The 20,471-nt window shown below is 44.9% G+C and overlaps 1 protein-coding gene across 1 annotated transcript in view; it reads right to left on the bottom strand.

Moving 5' to 3' along the window:
- LOC122935728 (serotriflin-like) overlaps window positions 1–20,471 on the bottom strand; it is a 58,742-nt gene that overhangs the window by 16,365 nt on the left and 21,906 nt on the right. The window contains exons 4-7 of the mRNA XM_044291592.1: window positions 12,686–12,805; window positions 9,912–10,031; window positions 7,438–7,528; window positions 3,464–3,606 (exon numbers count right to left, since the gene is read on the bottom strand). Of these exons, the coding sequence (XP_044147527.1) occupies window positions 3,464–3,606; window positions 7,438–7,528; window positions 9,912–10,031; window positions 12,686–12,805 (474 nt within the window). The remainder of the gene's footprint in view (window positions 1–3,463; window positions 3,607–7,437; window positions 7,529–9,911; window positions 10,032–12,685; window positions 12,806–20,471) is intronic.

Raw genomic sequence — 20,471 nt, 5'->3', positions numbered from 1 at the left:
AGAAAAATGGGCAATTTTTATACACAGGTGACAGGAGAGGAGGAGCAGGAGCAGCCAGGGGAGAAGGACATTGGAGCACAAGCAATGTGTAGAAAAATGGGCAATTTTTATACACAGGTGACAGGAGAGGAGGAGCAGGAGCAGCCAGAGGAGCTAGAGGGTGATGAGGAGGCAGAGGACCCAGACACACCGTGGCAGTATGCATGCAGTGGAGATGGAGGCAGGGGGTCCCTCTGAGTCACTTGCACAAATGGCCCAATGCATGCTCACTTGCTTGTGACAGTCAAATTCTCACCATTCGGCTGAGGGATGACTTCTGGCTCTCCACCTTGCTGAACCGTCGCTACCGGTCCAAAATGGAGGCCTTTTTCACACCCGCTGAGAGGGAGGACAAACTGAACTACTATAGAGACATCCTATGTATTCAGTTGGCCGCTGCCTATTTGTGCCATAGTCCATCATCTTGCAGGTCTGACCGGGGGGGCCCTCTGCGCCCACATTCCTCTGCCATGGCTGCTGTGGCAGGGTAGGGGGGGTAGGAGCAGTTCCAGCTCCATCAGCAGCAACTTGAGTCTAGAGTTGCTGATGAGAAGCTTTCTTCACCTGCCTAGTGAAGAAACTACTCACCAGCATCAGCAGCAGCTAGACCTGGAGCAGGACCTGAACCAGCAGGTGATGGTATACTTGGACAGCACCCTGCCACCACACATTGAAGATCTGCACTGGATTTGTGCCCGCAACTGGCAGAGTTTGCCCTGGAAAAGCTGTCCTGGTCGACCAGTAGTGTGGCATCAGTGCGCGTGTTTAGTGCGGCGGGGACCATAGTTACCCCAAGAAGAACTTGCGTGTCCACCCTAAATGTGGAGAGACTGACCTTTTTCAAGATGAATCAGGCGTGGATCAGCCAGGATTTCCACCCACCAATGCCTGATGCATCAGACTACATAATCCATGGTGCCACACCAACACTTTAACAAAAGAGACCGGTTTCTTCTGGCTACCTGTCTCAGCTACTATTCTGAGGCTGCCACACACTACTGTCTCAGCTACTATTCTGATGCCACACATCTGATGCCAATTGCTCCTTCTTACACCCACCATCGTCAGCGGGTACTGTTATTGCCACCCACCTCCATACTCTGTCACTGGGTCACTATGTGGTCTCCTCATGCTGCTGCCACCTCCACACTATGTCATCTTCCCACTCTGTGGTCATCTGATGCTGCTGCCACCTCCATACTATGTCACCTTGCCACTCTATGGCCTCCTGAGGCTGCCGCCACCTCCACACTGTAATTGTGCCACTCTGTGGCCTCCTCCTGATGCTGCTGCCACCTCTAGACTCTGACATTGGGCCACTCTGTGTTCTCCTCATGCTGCTTCTACCTCAGCACTATGTCATAGGTCCACTGTCACGGCCACGGTTATGGCCGTGACTCCTTGGGAGCCGCATACAGTTGCCCGCGGTTTGGGTTGTTGTTTCAACCGCAGCTTGAGGCATGATGTTGTTTGCCTCAAGTGCGGTTGCCGCGGACAACAGGTATGTGTGCGGTTCCCTTGGAGTTGTGTGCGTGTTTGTAAGCACTTTTGGTATGTCTGTGTGCACTTTGTTTATGTGTGGTGTGCACTGACATCGTTCCTTCACTGTGGTTGCCCGTGGCAACGTTTGGTTGTATAGTGTACATGTGGTGGCAGTGTCCCGGTCTTCGGACTGGCTGAGTGTGTGCTGGGAGAGGATGCCAACACAACTGTGGCTGTTGCCGCAGGCAACGACATGGATGGCAACCGTGTCCAGGGAGTCAGCCCGAAGACCGGGACACTGCCACCACATGTACACTATACAACCAAACTTTGCCACGGGCAACCACAGTGAAGGAACGATGTCAGTGCACACCACACATAAACAAAGTGCACACAGACATACCAAAAGTGCTTACAAACACGCACACAACTCCAAGGGAACTGCACACATACCTGTTGTCCGCAGCAACCGCACTTGAGGCAAACAACATCATGCCTCAAGCTGCGGTTGAAACAACAACCCAAACCGCGGGCAACTGTATGCGGCTCCCAAGGAGTCACGGCCATAACCGTGGCCGTGACATCCACTCTGTGGACTTCTAATGCTATTCCCACCCTCCCCACTTCATGACTGGGCCACTATTTTGCCTTTTGGCCTGGCTGACATCATTATTTATTTGACCCTTCTGATCTGTCAGAAGGAAGGAACAATTAGACGCACAACGGATCCTGTCCGTGTAGCAGCTGTAAGGCCTGTATGATCCCATTAGTATTGGTTTGTGATTTGGTAGCCAAAAACATGAGTGGGTACAAGACACAGAAGAAATGCAAATATTCCATTCACGTGTCATCTCTGTTTTGGATCCACTCTGTTTTTTTTGGCATTAGCAATACTGATGGATTACTGACCAAATGCTGACTGAGTAAAGGCGGATGCTCCACAGACAGGATCCGTTTTATGGGGGTTATTGTTCTGATGGATCACAAACTTACTGCTGACACCCTCTCCACTCTGTCGGGGGAACTCTACTTGTATAAGCGTTTAATTGAAGAGGTTCTGTAGACATCTACTGTAGGTGGAATCAGCTGACGATGGAGTAAAAGGAGTGTGCTTCTTCTTGATGCTAACATCGAGCTGTAAGGCTGAGTTCTTACTTGAGTTATTAGGTCAGTTTTTGCCCTGTGATTGCCCAAATAAGGCTGAATGTGGAACCACGGGCTGGATTCCTGCTGAGAGCAGGAGCGCACGGCGTCATTGGTTGCTATGATGCCGTGCGCTCCTTGCTGCCGCCGCAATACAGTAATACACTGGTATGATCTATACCAGTGTATTACTGTATTGCGGCGGCAGCAGGGAGCGCACGGCATCATAGCAACCAATGACGCCATGCGCTCCTGCTCTCAGCAGGAATCCAGCCCGTGGTTCCACGGACCGCTCACGGCCGTGAAACACAGCCGTGTGCATGAGCCCTAGGTGAAGTGTGCAGTGATTCTAAGAGTGACGCCTGTCATCTGCATGTCATACTGACGCACAGTATTATTTCACTACCACAGCAGACTCCCTATGCGTGTTACTGCAAGGCACAGTGGTCTAAACCACTATAAAGGCTCTCTGCAGCCAGGAAATAGTCATTTTTTTACCCAGTTAACTGCAAGTAAATTTGGATCAAACCAATTTTTTTCAGAAAAATTCTGCGAACTGGCCGAATCGAATTTTTTAAAAATTCGCTCATCTCTAACTGTAATACCAGACGCAGGCCAAGAAAAAAATATTTCCAATATGATATGGCCCACATTTTTTTAGCTTCCGCTCCAGCTCTTTTAAGCCCAACATAGTTGAGACACCACTCAAAATAGACACGGATACTATAGAGCAAATTCATTGTCACTCCTAATGTCTTATTGTCAGCCTCAAGAAAAGTACTTTTAGGGGGTTACTTACCTGTGTAAAGTGACCGACCTCTGGTTCTGATGGGGGCTCTGTTCCATACTTAAAGTCCACATATTCACTGTACCAAGAATCAATCACTATATACCAGGGGACTAGGAAGCCAGAGTAGAATATATTTTCGCCACATGATAAATCTGAAAAGATGAATGTAATAGTTAAACAAACAATATGCTACATTGAGAAAATACACAAAAATAAATAAACTAACAAATTTTCCTATTGATCTGATCCTGTGTCTGATTGCAATCAAAACTGTGATAACTGTGTAAGAAGATCAACTAAGATCAGCTCTGTCTCAGGCTGTAAGGCAACTGAAGGCACTACAAGCCCTCCAACACTATTCTGTCTGCTCTAGGGAAAAAACTAACATAATAGGCCTCACCCTTAAGTGAATACTGGCCATTTTGCTGTTTTCCAGTCAAAATTAGGAGGGATCTGGAGGAAATTATGGCTATAGGTCTCTGGTGTACTACCACCCCATCCCTTCTCATGATAGGTGAGGATATCAGTGATCAGACCTGCAGTGATCATACAAGTAGATAGGTGATAAATATTGTTTATGAACCAACCACTTTAAATCTTATACACCAGGAAGAGTGTGTCAGAGGGATGGAAAAAAAAACAACTCAACAGGACTATTTATAGCTGCATTACTTGTAATACACATTTACAGTTACAGGTTGATTGGCACCATATTGTCACTACTATGTGCTTCTCTTCCTTGTCTGTCAACCACTCTCTCTTGTTACAAACTCTCTCTTCCCTTGGCATCAAAGATCTGGCCGTCTCTTGAATCTCCTCATACTTTACCAGACTTCAGCATTTCCTATTCATATACCACCTCCTCATCATTCTCCCTCTTTGTTAGTGTCCCTCTAGGGTGTGCCCTGGGTCCACTACTTTTTTCCATTTACACATTTGGCCTGGGACAGCTTATAGAGTTCCATGGCTTTCAATACCACCTCTATGCTGATGACACTCAAATCTACCTCTCTGGCCCAGATGTCACTTCCCTGACAACTAAAATCCCAGCATTTCTGTCAACTACTGTATATTTTTATGCTTCTCCTCCCACTTCCTAAAACTCAACATGGAGAAAATGGAATTCATTGTCTTTCCCCCATATCACTCGGTCCCCCCTACCTGACCAATCTACTACAGTTAATAGCATGGCACTTTCTCCAGTCTTGCAGGTTCACTGCCTGGGGATAACATTTGAGTCTGCTCTGTCCTTTAGGCCACACATCCAAACCCTCACCGATATCTGCCACTTTCAACTCAAGAACATTTCTCGTATTCGCTCAATCCTCTCTCCTGTGTCAACTAAAATGTTAGTGCATCTCCCAACTGGACTACTTCAACATTCTCCTATGTGGCCCCCCCAATCTAGCACTACCAACCCCTCTTACCTATTATTAACTCTGCTGCCCGGTTAATCTACCTCTACCCTGTTTTCTTCTCTGCTGCTCCCCTCTGCCAATGCCTTCATTGATTCTCCATTGCTCTGCGAATTCAGTTCAAAATACTTACAACTACATATAAGCTAGTCCACAACCAGTCCCCTCCTTACATCTCTGACCTGCTTTCCTGATACATCCTCACACATAATCTCCAATCCTCACAAGACATTCTGCTTTGTTCTAAGCTCATCTGTTCATAACGCAATCGACTAGAAGATTTCTCAGGTGCCTCTCCCTTACTCTGGAACTCACTACTCCAGCACATCAGACTCTCCCCCAACATCCAAACTTTCAAAAGCAACCTGAAAACCCACCTCTTCAGAAAAGCCTACCACCTGCAATAGGCACGCTTCCCCCCACAGCCAGATAAATAGCCTTTACCCTCACCTACTGTGTTCCTTCTCTTTCCCTTGTAGAGTGTAAGCTCTTGCAGGCAGGGTCCTCTCCCTTTTTGTACCAGTGTTCTAATAGTTTCTTGTTTACTGAAGTTTATATTTATGTTTTTTGGGGGTACTATCTCTCCTTGGGAAGAGAGTGCCCTAATCGGCATGTAGGCCTACTTATAGGCCATACATGCCCCTCTGGAATTCTGGGGATCCCTTTCTTCCCATATTATTTATGTGTAACCCTATCTTGATGTACAGCGCCATGGATGTAATGGTGCTTTCAAATAAAAAAATATATATATAATAATATAGCAGCATGTGAAGTATAATTCAGAGCCATAGGGACTCTCTTTGCTGCAGTGTGCACACACCCTTAATTTGGAACTGAGAAAAGGGGAAAATCAGACAGAATGGAAAAAGTATGTGATGTAGTGGAGCTGAGGGGTTCAACTTCTCTTCAAAGAGCTATAGTAGCAAGAAAACATAAGTGAACTTTTTAGAATTACCTGGATTCTTTAATTGATTACTAATTTGGTGTTATCTGAATTTTTATATTTATTACTTATAAAACGTGGTCTGGTTCTTATCTCAGCCACCATTAAAAACAACAACAATCTAAACGAATAACACAAACATGACTTTTATTGAGTAAAGATCCACAGAGCTGAAGGAAAAAGTAAGTGAACCTCTGTGTTAATAACTTCTTCAGGAGCTAATTGTTAAAATGTATTTCAGTTCGGAAAACAAGTTTGGAAGTGTGGGTTTCACTAGTGTTTTTCTCCATAAATAAAGGGACACAAAGGCTGGTTACTGACCAATCTGTTTTTCTCCAGAAAGATTGATCAGTGTGAATGATCCCTTGATGTCAACAATTTTCAGAAGACCTGTGATAGAGAGGAAGTTGGAAAAGACTACAAGAGCATTGCTAAAGATCTTTGGGAGCACAACAATCCATGATTAGTCAAGTTATCCACAAATAGAGAAAATTAAGGACTGTTGCTACTTTTCCTATGAGTTGGACAATCTGTTAAGATCACTCCAAGAGCACAAGGGGCAATCCTGAAAGAGGTGAGAAAGAACCAAAGCGTAACAACAAAAGACCTACAGAAGACACTACAACCTGCAAAAAAGCGACTTTGTCAACAGCAAGCATCATAGTTTGGGGCTGCTTTGTTGCCATAGCATCTAGATACCTTGTGATCATTGAGGGAACAATGAATTCAAAGGTGTGTGAGAACAATTTACAGAGGAATATAATGGCAGACGTCCATGACGTCAAGAGATATTAGGAAATACAAGAAGACAATCACCAAAAGCATATTAGTAAATCAACTAAAGAATGGTTGAAAAGAAGATTTGTGTTTTGGAATGCTGAAGCCCGAGTCTTTGCTTTAAAGGGGTTCTACACATTTTTATTACTGATGATCTATCCTTTGAATAGCTCATTAGCATCTTATTAGTGGTATTCAGACACCCGCCGATCAGCTGTTTGAAGAAGCAGTGACGCGCACAGTAGTTCCATGGCCTTCTCGCTGATTCCTGCAGACCCAGTGAAGTCACGACTGTTATCACAGGCCTGGGCCAATGAAGTGAACGGGGCTCAGGCACGCCCAGGCCAGTCATAATAGTCATGACATCACTGGGCCTACGGGAGACAGCGAGAAAGCTACATCCGCTGCCTTCTCAAACAGCTGATCAGCGGTGGTCCCCAGTGTTGGACCCCTGCCGTTCCAATGCCGAATCATATCGAGATGTGGTGGCATGAGCTGCAAAGGGCTGTGCATGAAGCACATTAGCAGTGAGGAATAGTCCAAAATTCAACCTTATGCAAATTTTATTTGCAACTACAGAAGACTTTTGATGGAGGTGATTGCTGCTAAAGGAGGATCTGCAGGTGTTTAGATTCAAGGGTTCACTTACTTTTTCTCACTGATATAAATTCAATAAGCTCAATAAAAGGCATAACCCGAACAACTGTTTGTGCAGTATTAGTTATGTTAGATTGTGTATGCCTATAATTGTGACTCACCACATTTTATTTGTAATCAATGCCAAAATCCACTATTATCACCATACTATATCAAAGTTAGGCAAACAAATATATTCTATTAATGCTTACCGGTTATTACTCTTTCATTTTTAGGACTGTGTCCATGTATGCATTTTTTGGCCCAAGCTTCAGCTGTATTTGCAGCCTCTGCATTCCAAATCTGTGAAAAGAAAATGCTACATATTTATTATAATTTTTTATAGAATAGAAAAGCTATTGGCAAGGGGGGGGGGGGGGGGGGGGAGAGTTATTAATACCAGTATTTTGTATGCCATTCTTAAGCTATGTGGCTCATATCGGCCCGCCTTGCATCAGAACCAAAATCTAAACCAATAAAGAACTTGTGTAAATTTTAAGTAAAGTATACCTTTTTTTAGCATATAAATTATAATAATCAGGCTGGGCCCACTAGGTCCTGTATGTCCTGCTGTAAAATTGGCAGGTGGGGAGCAAAATTCTCAAAATGTTATATATTTTTTGGCAAGAGGGCATAAATGTGGATCTTGGTATCTCTGATATATCTATATGGGCAAGGTATTTAAAAAGCAAGTTGAATTCTTGAATTTTTGTCCCAATGCCTGCAGTAGCCTACAACTATGTTGTACCCATTGACTGACCTATAGCCATCATGCAAATGTCTCAGTTTTCGCTATGAGTCCCCTTTTCTATCTATTTATCTATCTATCTATCTATCTGTGCTGACTGAGGATCTATAGGTCTCTGGGGTTAGTTATTTCCAGATATGGGGCCATGTAGGCAACAGTGTGGTAGACTACCCCATAACAGATATGGACAATGCAAACATTGGTGCTTCATAGTCACTCTGCAAATTCACCTCTCAGACCACAAAAACTGCCCCAATACATTAAATACACAAGAGAACCACCCACACAAACACACCAGAAGACTGGTTTCTCCAGCCTTACTCCATCTTTTAAATGGTCCAAGATGTTGCCTCCAAAATATACAGAGGCATTCAACAGGCCGGAGATCAAAGAGATGCTCCACAAGTCCATAACTTCTATAATAATGTGTATGAGCTGAACCCAGAAGAAGCAAATCTAGCAGTAAAAGAACTCAACAATTTACTTTATACCATGGAAGAAATGTCCAACTTGAAAAGATGCAATAACTAAGTAAACAACATCCCAGCAGTTGGTTTGACATGGAGTGTAAAGCCATAAGGAAGGCCCTAAGAATGGCTTTAAATATAAAACACACAGACCCAAACAACTCTGGGCTGATGGAAGTCTACTACACTACACAACTGTACAACATAGCCATCTTCAAAAAGAAAAAGCAAAGTCACATCTCTACCAAACTTCTCCAAATTCAAGATGGCCTCCAAGACAACTCCTTCAGAGAACTTTGGAACCACATGGCCACAAACTGTAAGAACAACAACCTCTATATTCACAATGACAAAATCTGGCTCCAGTACTTAATGGACCTGTAAAAATACATCCTGAATGAGGATCAAAGCCCGGAACAAAAAGAGATCATGAAAAAACTGAATGATATGGAGGGAAAAAAATCTAAGATTTTCGAAAACCCTCTAGATAAATCAATCACACTGCAGGAGATAACAGAGGATCTCGTTGATAAAGGGTAAAACAATCCAGTGGCCCAGATTGGATAATATAAAAAAAGATCAAATACAGCTCAATACGGTATCTAGGTGTCACGTCTGTGTCTTGGTCTTGTTGTTGTGTGCCGTGACACGTTAGCCATGCATGCTGGTTGCCAGGGGCAATGTGTTGTTTTGCAGCATGTGTGTGCTTTCCTCCTTTCTCCTGGTTTCTTCTCTGTCTGGTGCTGGAGGGGTTAACTACCTGGCTGGGTGTTGTCACTAGGTGTTTATATTGCCTGTGGCTTGTAGGCTAGAGTCAGTTGTCCTCCAGCCTCTGTTGGTGCTGGAGCTATGCTCCTGTCCTGGGTGTTCCATCTGCCCAGTCCTTGAGGGCCACCTAGTGGGACATACTGTCACGGTGGGGAGTGGGGAAAAATCCCCACCGAACACCAAGAGGGAAATGGAGAAGCAACTAGGCCTGGACACAGGGAAAAGGGAGCAGTTGAAAGGAGGAAAGCACACACATGCTGCAAAACAACACGTTGCCCCTGGCAAACAGCATGCACGACTAACTTGTCACAGCGCACAACAACAAGACCGAGATACAGCCGTGACACCAGGCCACAATAGCAAAACTATTCAGTATTGTTTTGAGAGCTACCTCCTTCGCCCATTGCTGGAACCAAGCCCTCATAACCTCCATATACTAAAGTGGAGACATATATGACAGCTATCTATTTATCTATCTAGCTATCTACATAATTCCTAACTACATAAAGTTATTAAGGAACTAAGCATATAGTACTTCCAGGAACGTGGAAAGGTTCACTGGACTTACAACTAGACGGTGCCAAGGAGCATTTTTTTTTATGCCACTAGAATCTGATAGAAGCAAATAGGTAAGTAAATCTATTATGAAGCCGTAATTACTGTACCACTACTATATATCTTATTTTACATAATTTTTACTTACCATCTTCAGCATATTTCTTGCGTTTGGACTAGCATTTCTTCTATAGTTATTGTGAGAATCAAGAATGATTTTCTGGTTAGCTGGGATCTTGGTTGACAAAGCTGAAACTGGGGTATTAGCCTGTAATATCGAAATATGTTAGCCTGATTAAAGCGTGGGTACAGTTTGCAAAAAAATTTTGTATTACTCCCGGGTACCTAAGATTTAAAAAAATTAAGCGATTTTGTCAACAGTTTTAAAATTCTCCACTGTTTGTGTCTTCAGCTACTATGCAGAATTCTGATTCCATGGCTCCAGACTACAAGAAGCAAATCCTGCATAGTCTGATGCATGTGTAAATCCACTACCCTCTAGTGGCAATCTAACCTTTTGTGGTAAATGTTCACATGTATCAGATCTGCCAAAGACACAATGGCAGGTTTTTATCTGCATTTTATCTGTTTTTCCTACAGACAAAAGTTCTAGTTTATCTTCTCCTACCTTTAGTGGTAGACAAACATACTCAGTAGCTTCCCTTCTCGTTTTCTCCTCTCAGAAACAGCATAGTGATCTTTTAGAGAAGCAGCTGGAGCGGCCCAGACACCTTTTATTCATTCATGCCTACTTCTTAATTCATACAAATGTATGACTCTCTCTTTCTAGAAAGTGGAGAAGGGAATTGTGGGGGCATTACATACCATAGGTATCTCTGGGACTATACGTGAGGAATTATTTTTTATGCGGGGGAAGAAGTTAACAAGAGCTAATTGCAATCCATCCTGGGAGATGCAGGTGCTTGATGAGGTAAGCAAGTTCTCTAGGTATGGGACTGAAAAAGTTTTAAAGGGAATCTGTCTCCAGTTTCCTGGTGTCCTAACTAAGGGCAACATAAACTAGTGACATATCCCCTTAATAAAATGCCAGGTCATTTGTACTGAAGAGCTCCAAAAAGTCCTGAATATCCATGAGATCCTGCTTTTCTCCACCCGCTGCTGCTAACTCAGTTGGAAAAAAAAATCAGTCAATCAGTGGCCAGTGGGAGTAAAAAGCCGGACGGGAATTTCCTGGGGTGGCGGGACTGATTGGTCCCAATGTAATGGGTGAGCAGTCAAGTGGGTAGGGTTTAAATGTCAAAAAAGAAAAATCACTGAAAATAATGCACTTGCACAAAATGCTAAAATTGTATATAGACTAAGCCCTCACTCTGATATAATAAAATCTGAAAAACTCTTAGCCAATATATTTTGATCAAAACACATCTGTGCCTGCCTACCAGTGCCAAGGTGGTCTCAGTCAGGCAGGAACTTACTCTAATACCTACCTCTATGCCATTGGGCATATACATGCAGGAGAGCAGACCCTGTACATAAAATGTGCTGCTATTTGTTACCTCTGTGTGTGGTAAAGCATCCAATAAGAGGAAGCATACACAGCCATATGTACCACCTAATCAAAGTCGCCTGATAGATAGGAGGGGCAAAAGTGCACAAAAAACTGCTACTTCCAAGGTGGAATAGGTGCACATTCAAATTTGAAGGTGCCACTCCTTCAAGTATGTACTGCAAACAAAAGAAATCACTGAAAAGATAAAACATCCTGCATGATGTGATAAATAAATATGCGGATGTACATGGCTACATTTAAAAAATAAAAATCAATGAAAATAATTGCACTCACACAATAGTCGCAAACATTATATACAGACTAAACCTTCTGATTAAAGACTAACATTCTGATATGATAAAATCTGAGATTATGTTTTTAGTATACTCTTGAAGGAGTTGCATCTTCAAGTCAGAATGCACTCCTATTATCCCACCTTGGGAGTAGCAGTTTTTTGTGCACATTTGCCCCGCCTATTTCACAAGTGACTTTGATTAAGAGGTACATATAACTATGTGTGCTCTTCTTCTCATTGGTTCCTTGATTGCAAATAGAGGTAACAAGTAACACAATATAGGGGTCATTTACTAAGCTGAAATTCCCCTAAATTAGGCGTATTTTATGCGCAGATGGCTACTTCTCCCCACTCAGGCCAGATCTAAAAAAAAGTGTGGCGTCCGTCTCTTGTGGCCTGTCTCTTTCACCATTTTCTACCCCTGTTTTAGGCATAGAAAAAGGTTTAAATGTTACACAGCTTGGAAGCTGTCTTACATTTAGAACTGGTGCTGGATATGCCGGTCTTAATAAATGTGACCCTATATCTGCAGGGTCTGCTCTCCTGAATGTAGATGCCCAACGGCATAGAGGTAGGCATTAGAGTAGGACCTGCCTGACTGAGACCACCTTGGCGCGGGTAGGCGGGCACAGATGTGTTTTGAGCAAAATTTATTGTCTATGAATCTCAGATTTTATCATATTAGAATGAGGGTTTAGTCTATATATAGTTTTTGTGTTCATGCATTATTTTCAGTGATTTTTCATTTTCTAATGTAGCCATGTACATCCACATATGTATTTATCACATTGTGCAGGATTTTTTTATTTATTTTTTCAATCTTTTTCAGTGATTTTTTTTTTTTGTGCCTTAAATGTCACAGGATATGTTGGCAAATGTGAAACAGGTATGTAAAAAGAAATGTTTTATGTGATCTTGGGGCATTACTAAGTAAGATGGGATAGGCTGGAGTTTAAAATATCTAGAGATTTAGCATGGAAATGTTGGGAGTTATTTGTAAACCGGGAAGCTGTTCCTGAAGAGTTTGAACAGCAGAAGTCTCCCTCTAGGATCCATAGTAATGTATACCAGTATTCCATAGTATTTACCAGTTATCGCTTATAGGCATTACACTTACCATGCTCTCAATAACCGAAGCAGGGATATTCACTTGTCTTCCAATCGCTCGTTTTTGCACAGTCTTTCTGTTCTTCACATTGACATACTCGTTGACATGAGGAGGTAAATAAGCTTTCTTCTGTAAAATAAGAGCATATGTGAGACATAAAACCAGTGCTGAAAAGACAAGTGTGTATGGGGAAAACAAAGCATGTAATGCACCAATGTTGTGGCCCAATTCTTAGAGATAGGACCTCCGTGTCAGATTGCCCAGTAGAGGGGAGCAGAGAGTGGTAGTAGTACTCACAGTGGCAATTTCTTCTTTTTGTCTCTCCCTGAGGCCATACAGTGACAGGAGGGCACACCTTTTTTCCACTTGCGCACACCTTGGTATTGGGGCTTCTGCCTGGTTATGATTGTGGTGCCCTTGATGTCACTTATTCAGCCCGTATGAGTGGAGCATTGGAGCATTTCAGCAGATCACAATTCCTTCCCAATAGCAATGCATGAATAGCAACGTGGCTTAGGTTCCAACTAGTACCTTGGAACCAAGGCCGAGTTTAGTTTCAAGTTTTAAAGTGGTTTTCACTTCAAAAATCAACTACCAAAGTTGTTCAATAGTGATGGATGAACATCGGCCAGGACGGTTCGCGAATGCACGTTCGCAATCAAATGTTCGCGAACCGCACGTTCACATCGGGCCCCATTAACTGTAATGGCAGGCTAACCTGAAAAACCTTCAGGTCATATTTGCAGCCACCAAATACTTACTAGAAGTGCACAAATAGTCCCACAACATGGACAGTGATATACCAGAGAGGGATCATTGGCAAAAATTCCCACAAAAATATTTTAATCAGGGGCCATTTTTATGCGTCTTAATGGTGTAACGGGGCGCCGAAGGCGCACTTGGTCTCCCATCAGCCGCAGACCTGCTGCTTAGCTTTGGGAGCGAGGATCTGTGTTTGACCTCGTTCCCAGGGAGGCTTTGCTAGCTGGGAGGCTCCCTGCTCCTAGGTCTGCCTTAAGCGCCGAGCTGATCACTCGGCGCTTGACTGGTCGGTCTGTCGGTCATGTGACGCTGGCCACGTCACATGACCCTCACTCCCCACTATAAATAGAGGCAGCCTGCTGGCCACAGGTTGCCTGTTAATTCTAGGTTCCTGGCATTTTGTTGGACTACTGAATACTACCTGACCCTGTTCCCTGACGATCCTTTGCCTGCTTCTCCTGTACTGCGCCTCTCTCCTGGTATCCTGACCCCGGCTTCCACCTGACGATTCTTTGCGGACTCCTGTTGTACTTCGTTTCTATCCTGGTATTTGACCTCGGCTTTTCCTGACTATTCTCTGCTCATTCCATAGTACTGCGTAGCTCTCTAGGTATTGACCCGGTCTGTTCACGTTCCGTTATTTGTCTTGTCTGTCTTCCCAGCACGTATCCTAAGTTAGGGACTGCCGTCTAGTTGTCCTCTGTCATTAGGACTTGCGAGGCAAGTAGGCAGGGCCAGGGGTGACGGTGGAGCGCAGTGGTCACTATCCTCCCCCCTGTGTGTAGTGTATGTGACCGTCACAAATGGTAAACTCTCAAAAATGTTCCTTGCTGGAGCATAGAACATTTTTATTTTCGGCCACAGGAGTACAGGCTTCAAAAATGAGGCATTCACCTGACAGAAAATAACTTGTGACGATGTGATTGGAGGTACATTAGGCGGTCATTGGATAAAAATTTTACTGTAGGCCACAGGAGTACAGGCCTAAAAAATTAAGAATTCACCTGACATAAAAGAACAAGTGATTATGTGGCTGGAGGTAGATTAGGTAGTCAGGTCACTGGATAAAAATTTTACTTAAGGCCACTGGCGTAAAGGTTCCAAAAATTAAGCATTGACCTGACAGAAAAAGGCCTTCTATGCCTCTGTATATACATACTGTAAGACAAGGACTATTCTTTGTTCTGGGTGGTGGAGGATATGTGTGGGCTGGCATGAGGAAATTCAATTACACATGGTCGTCACAGGTGTTGCATTCCACCGAGATCCATGCCTCATTTATTTTTGTATAATGTGAGGTAGTCCACACTGTCGTGAGCTAGGCAAATGTGCTTATCGGTCACGATCCCCCCTGCTGCGCTGAACATCCTTTCGGACAGAACACTCAACTAGGGGCAAGCCAAGAGTTCCATGGCAAATTGTGCCAGCTCTGGCCATAGGTCAAGCCTGCACACCCAGTAGTCCAGGGATTCCTCACTTCTCAGAGCGTCCACATCGGTCGTTAACCCGATGTAGTCGGACACCTGTCGGTCTAGGCGTTCCCTGAGGCTGGATCCGGAGGGCAGCTGTCGATGGGTTGGCTGCAAGAATGATCAAATTTCTGAAGTGACAAACACATCTTCAAACTACCCTCTTCTTGCAGGCGCGGTAGGATTGGTTTTTGCACCTGTTTTGCTGTGGGTGGAAATTCCTCTGCCAGCACCCTCAACAGCAGAATGCATCTCTCGCAGCAAGGCCTGCAAATGCTGCATTCTGCCATTCCTCTGTGATGCTGGTAACATGTTCGCCATTTTGTGTTTGTACCGGGGATCTAAGTACGTTGCCACCCAGTATTGGTCCTTGCCCTTTATGCTTTTTATATGGGGTTCCTCTTCAAACACTGGAGCATGAAGGCCCCAATTTGCACTAAATTGGAAGCGGCGACAGAAGTCTGCATGAGTCGCGCATGAGCAGCCACTGGTGCGGGGGAAAGAAACCAAGATCTCCAGAACCTGTCCTGCTACGGAGTTCGTACAGGTAGTTGTTAACGGCACGTTGCTGCTGGAGCAGCCTATCAAGCATATACAATGTGGAGTTCCAGCGCGTCGGGCTGTCACAAATCAGACGTCTGACGGGCAAGTCGTTTCTCTGCTGAACGTCAGCGAGGCGAGCCATGGCCGTGTAAGATTTTCCTGGGCTGCCAAAAGACATCCTGGACCCCGGGGTATTTGACAACGAATCGCTGCACGACTAAGTTCAGGACGTGTGCCATGCATGGCACGTGTGTCATTTTGCCCTCCTTCAGCACGCTCAGCACTTTACTAACTGTCAAATTGAGCGGGGTTAGCCACTGAGTGGCTTGTGACCGCAGAGCTGAAAGCAGTGCAGGACAGGTGTGGCTCTTGGCTTCCAGGCACAACAGCCGCAGCACAGCATGTCAACGTCTCACCTCGGATGTCGAATAGGTTCTGGGGAGCTTGGGGGCGCAGCGGAAGAGGCGGTAGCAGTGGAAAAGGAGGAGTCAGCCGAGGATGGAGTAGGAGGAGGAGAAGCAGAGGCAGGCCTGCATGAAATCCTTGGTGGTAACATCAAATTCACACGGGAGCCACGGGTTACATGCTTGACAGCCGTCAGGAGGTTCACCCAGTAGGCAGTAAAAGTTAAGTACCTTCCCTGCCCGTGTTTGCTAGACCACGTGTCTGTGGTCAGATGTTTCTTGGCACCGACACTGTGTGCCAGAGATATATTCACTTGAACATGGCCATATAGTTCTGGGATGCCCTTCTGGGAGAAATATTTACTTACGGGGACCTTCCATTGCGGTGTGCCAATGGCCACAAATTTTGTAAAGGCCTCTGAGTTCACCAGTTTATATGTAAGTAGTTGGCGGGCTAGCAATTCCGACAAGCCAGTGGTCAGCCATTGGGCAAGAGGGTTATCCGGTGTCTTCAACTATTTACGCTCGAACATTTGGGTCATGGAAGCCTGCCTTCTGCCAGATGAACGCGACAACTGCATGGTGGAAGGTGGAGTGGAGGACAAATAGGAGGAGAGATGAGAAGAGGCAGGACCAGGACGTGGAGCGCCAAGAGTGTGGCTTTGTGGGTTCTGACAGCGTTGCTCCCACTGCGTTGCTCCCAATGCATTGACAGCACAGGCTGCAGATGGCAACACTATTGTCAGCAGCTGACACGTAAAAAAAAGCCCACATTGCGGAGCCATGTGCCGGCGTCCTGGAAGCACCAGAAGTGACCATGCATGGTGGATGGCTCGCTCCAGATTCATTTGCAGTCTGCTTTTTGCCTACTGTGCCCTGCGAGCTCTGCCTGCTTCTACTCCTTCTCCTCCCTCTCTGCTGCTCTGTCTCTCCCTCTGAACTCCCCTCCTATTCCTTTCTTGTGGGCACCCACATGACATCCATCAACACGTCATCATCGTCACCCTCACCAACACTGACATTTGAGATGTCGGAGTAGGCAGCAACATCGGGGACCTTCCTCCTTGGGATGATCTGGGTACTGTCGTCAGACTGCTGGGTACCTCCTCTTCCTCATGCGATGTCAAGAATGGCTGCGCATTGGTAAGGTCTGGGAATGGATGGGAAAATAATTCCTGACTCGAGTAGAGGGGCTATGGTGGTGGTGGTGTATTTGGGGGTGCACACAGCGGAGTGTGAGGAGGGTGCAGAAGCGGAAGGCTGAGTGAACCACTCAACCAACTCAGGTGCATCCTTTGAAGTAATCTCACGTGTTTTCTCCAACTCCCTGCTTAGGCTCCGGCCTGGTGCACCTTCCCGACCCCTACCTCCCCTGTGGAATGGCCTGTCTCTTCCTCTGCCTGTTATTTTCAAAATTACTCTCTGCCTAAGTCCCTAGGTAAGAGCAGTATTTGTGGAAATAGGTATATCAAACCCCTTTATCAGTATTTTGTGGAAGCAGGTATATCGCAGCCGTCAATGAATATTTGGTGGAAGCAGGTATATCAAACCCCTTAATCAGTGTTTTGTGGAAGCAGGTATATCGCACCCCTCAATCAATATTTGGTGGAAGCAGGTATAGTGAACTCCTTAATCAGTATTTTGTGGAAGTAGGTATATCACGCCCCTCAATTGTTTTTTTTTTGCCACTACAGTTATATCACACCACCCTGTTTATTTGTGGAAACAGGTATATTGCAGCTCTTAATCAGTATTTTGTGAAAGCAGGTATAGCAAACCCCTTAATCATTATTTTGTGAAAGCAGGTATATTGCAGGCCTGAATCAATATTTGGTAGAAACAGGTATATCGAACCCCTTAATCAGTTATTTTGTGGAAGCAGGTATATCGCAAGCCTCAATCAATATTTGGTGGAAACAGGTATATCGAAACCCTTAATCAGTATATTGCAGGCCTCAATCAATATTTGGTGAAAACAGGTATATCAAACACCTTAATCAGTATTTTGTGGAAGCAGGTATATGGCAGCCCTCAATCAGTATCTTGTGGAAGCAGGTATATCAATCCCCTTAAACAATATTTTGTGGAAGCAGGTATTTTGCAAGCCTCAATATATATTTTGGTAGAAACAGGTATATCAAACCCCTTAATCAGTATTTTGTGGAAGCAGGTATATCACAGCCATCAATCAGTATTTTGTCTAAGCAGGTATATCAAACCCCTTAATCAGTATTTTGTGGAAGCAGGTATATCTTAGCCCTCAATTAGTATTTTGTGGAAGCAGTTATATCAAACCCCTTAATCAGTATTTTGTGGAAGCAGGTATATCGCAGCCGTCAATCAATATTTGGTGGAAACACGTATATCGAACACCATAATCAGTATTTTGAGAAAGCAGGTATATCGCACCCTGCAATCAATATTTGGTGGAAACAGGCATATCAAACCCTTTAATCAGTATTTTGCGAAAAGCTGGTATATCGCAGCCCTCAATCAATATTTGGTGGAAGCAGGTATATTGAACCCCTTAATCAATATTTTGTGGAAGCAGGTATATCACACCCATTAATTATTTTTTTTGCCACAACAGTTATATCACACCACTGCAAATTATTTAAAGGGGTTGTCCGGGTTCAGAGCTGATCCCAGGCATACCCATAATTTCACCCAGGCAGCCCCCCTGACAAGAGCATCGGAGCATTTTATGCTCCGATGTGCTCCCTTGCCCTGCGCTGGATATAGCAGGGCTAGGGCTCTTTTATTTACAATAGCACACTGCCGGGCGGGCCCTAACCTTTTTACAGGCTAAGCCAGCGCTAAAGCATGCCCATCAGTCCCGGTGACTTCACCGAGCTCACTGGCAGCCCTATGGAGAGCCCAGTTCATCACCAGAACTCCAGAAAATGCCTTTGCCCTGCGCGATTTAGATAAAATGCTCCGATGCTCTTGTCAAGGGGGCTGCCTGGGTGAAATTATGAGTATGCCTGGGATCAGCTCTGAACCCGGACAACCCCTTTAAATAATTTGCAGAACGTAAAGCACCAATAGGGTGGCAGGTAGAAGGAGAGCATCGGAGCATAAACTGCTCTGATGTCAGAGAGGCTGCCTGGGAAAAAATGGGGATATGTCTGGGTTTAGCTTTGAACCCGAACAAACCCCTTTAAGACTAACATCCACCGTAATCCAAATCCAAACTTCTCACTCCCATTTTCAAGACTTCTAATAAGCTTCAATAGTTCTCTGGAGGGTGCGACACATAGGGAGTGGGAGGAGCATGCGTGCGGACGCACGCAGGTGACGTACGCACCCCCCTCCGGCGCTCGAGCTACCAGCCCGACGTGAGCCCGCTCTGACCCGACACTAGGACGCCGCTCCGACCATCGCTCTGAGGTTGTTCCAGCTATTGCCTCTAGGCCGCTCTGGCTGATTCAATTGCCGCACTGAGACAGTTCTGATTGGGGCCGTCCTGATTACAGCCCTGAAGTTGCTACTGTTATCACTTCGGCCACAAGTTCCCTCGAGCCTCGGCTGTCTACCGCCCTGCCGCCTGTGCCATTGCCTGTTGCCGCCTGCTGTTGTCTTCTTCCTCCGTATGTGGAACAAGCATACGGAGTGCCCCCTGCCTGAGGAGATCGAGAGCATAGTGGAGCAGCATGTGGGATCCAGGAGCGACAGTAGGTGACTCGGACTGACCGGCGTAGGTGTCTTTTTTACTGCCTCCATCCTCCGGCAGTGTGGTGAGAAGACAGATGTCCCTTTATTTTATCTTTGGAATTATGTTATTCAAAATTGGTTATAACAGCAAGTGAGGGTGCGGACTGGAGGGCTAGAGGGGTTCATGATAGCAGGTCCTAAAACATACAGGAGGGATTTGAGTGGTTTCCCCACCCCCCTTTACATACAGTAGGCACCCTGAATTTAGATCATGGCAGAGGAGGAGGAACGCCATTGATTGTGGGCTCCGGGCTATAAGAACTTAAGCGGCGGGCTACAGGTGGCAGGGGGAGTCCACGACTGGTGGGACAAAGTTGAATCGATTTAGATGACTCTGATTAGCCTGTACATGGAGCAATAGGAAAAACTGGTGACACACTAAGGGGAACCTGCTCAAATTTACTCTTATGAGCTAATCCTCAATGCACTTGGGGAAGACTGAGAAGCCACTACATATGGGAGCTGCTACTGAAGAGTAATGTTACACAAGATATGGTAGAACATTGGCAAACAACGAACTAATACGAACTAATATGAATTAACCTAAATGACCTATGGTCTACTAACCTTATGAAATAGATGGTCAGATAATTTGCTATAAAGGGGATATCGTTAATTTGTCCCAAGGCCTAATTGTCCATGGTCAGGACGGTAAGGAACTTGGAACCAGTACAGCATGCTAGTACTACTTAACCACATGAGAAAGTACGGGGACTAGTCACTGTGAGCTAACTGGAATCAATCTAAATAATATAAATAACCAAGAGACTGCTTCTAATCCCTGCAAACTAATAACTTTGAACTGCTGTTGTTACTAACTGCAGAGCTCCTGGGCTCTTAACTGCACTACACTACTAACATGCAAAGGTGGACTGTTAATGTATAACTGCCTGTTGATATATC

Source organism: Bufo gargarizans, chromosome 4, assembly GCF_014858855.1.
Source record: "Bufo gargarizans isolate SCDJY-AF-19 chromosome 4, ASM1485885v1, whole genome shotgun sequence".
In the NCBI taxonomy this organism is placed as follows: domain Eukaryota; kingdom Metazoa; phylum Chordata; class Amphibia; order Anura; family Bufonidae; genus Bufo; species Bufo gargarizans.
The sequence above is the reverse complement of the archived record's forward strand: the minus strand, read 5'-3'. Positions and strand labels throughout refer to the sequence as shown.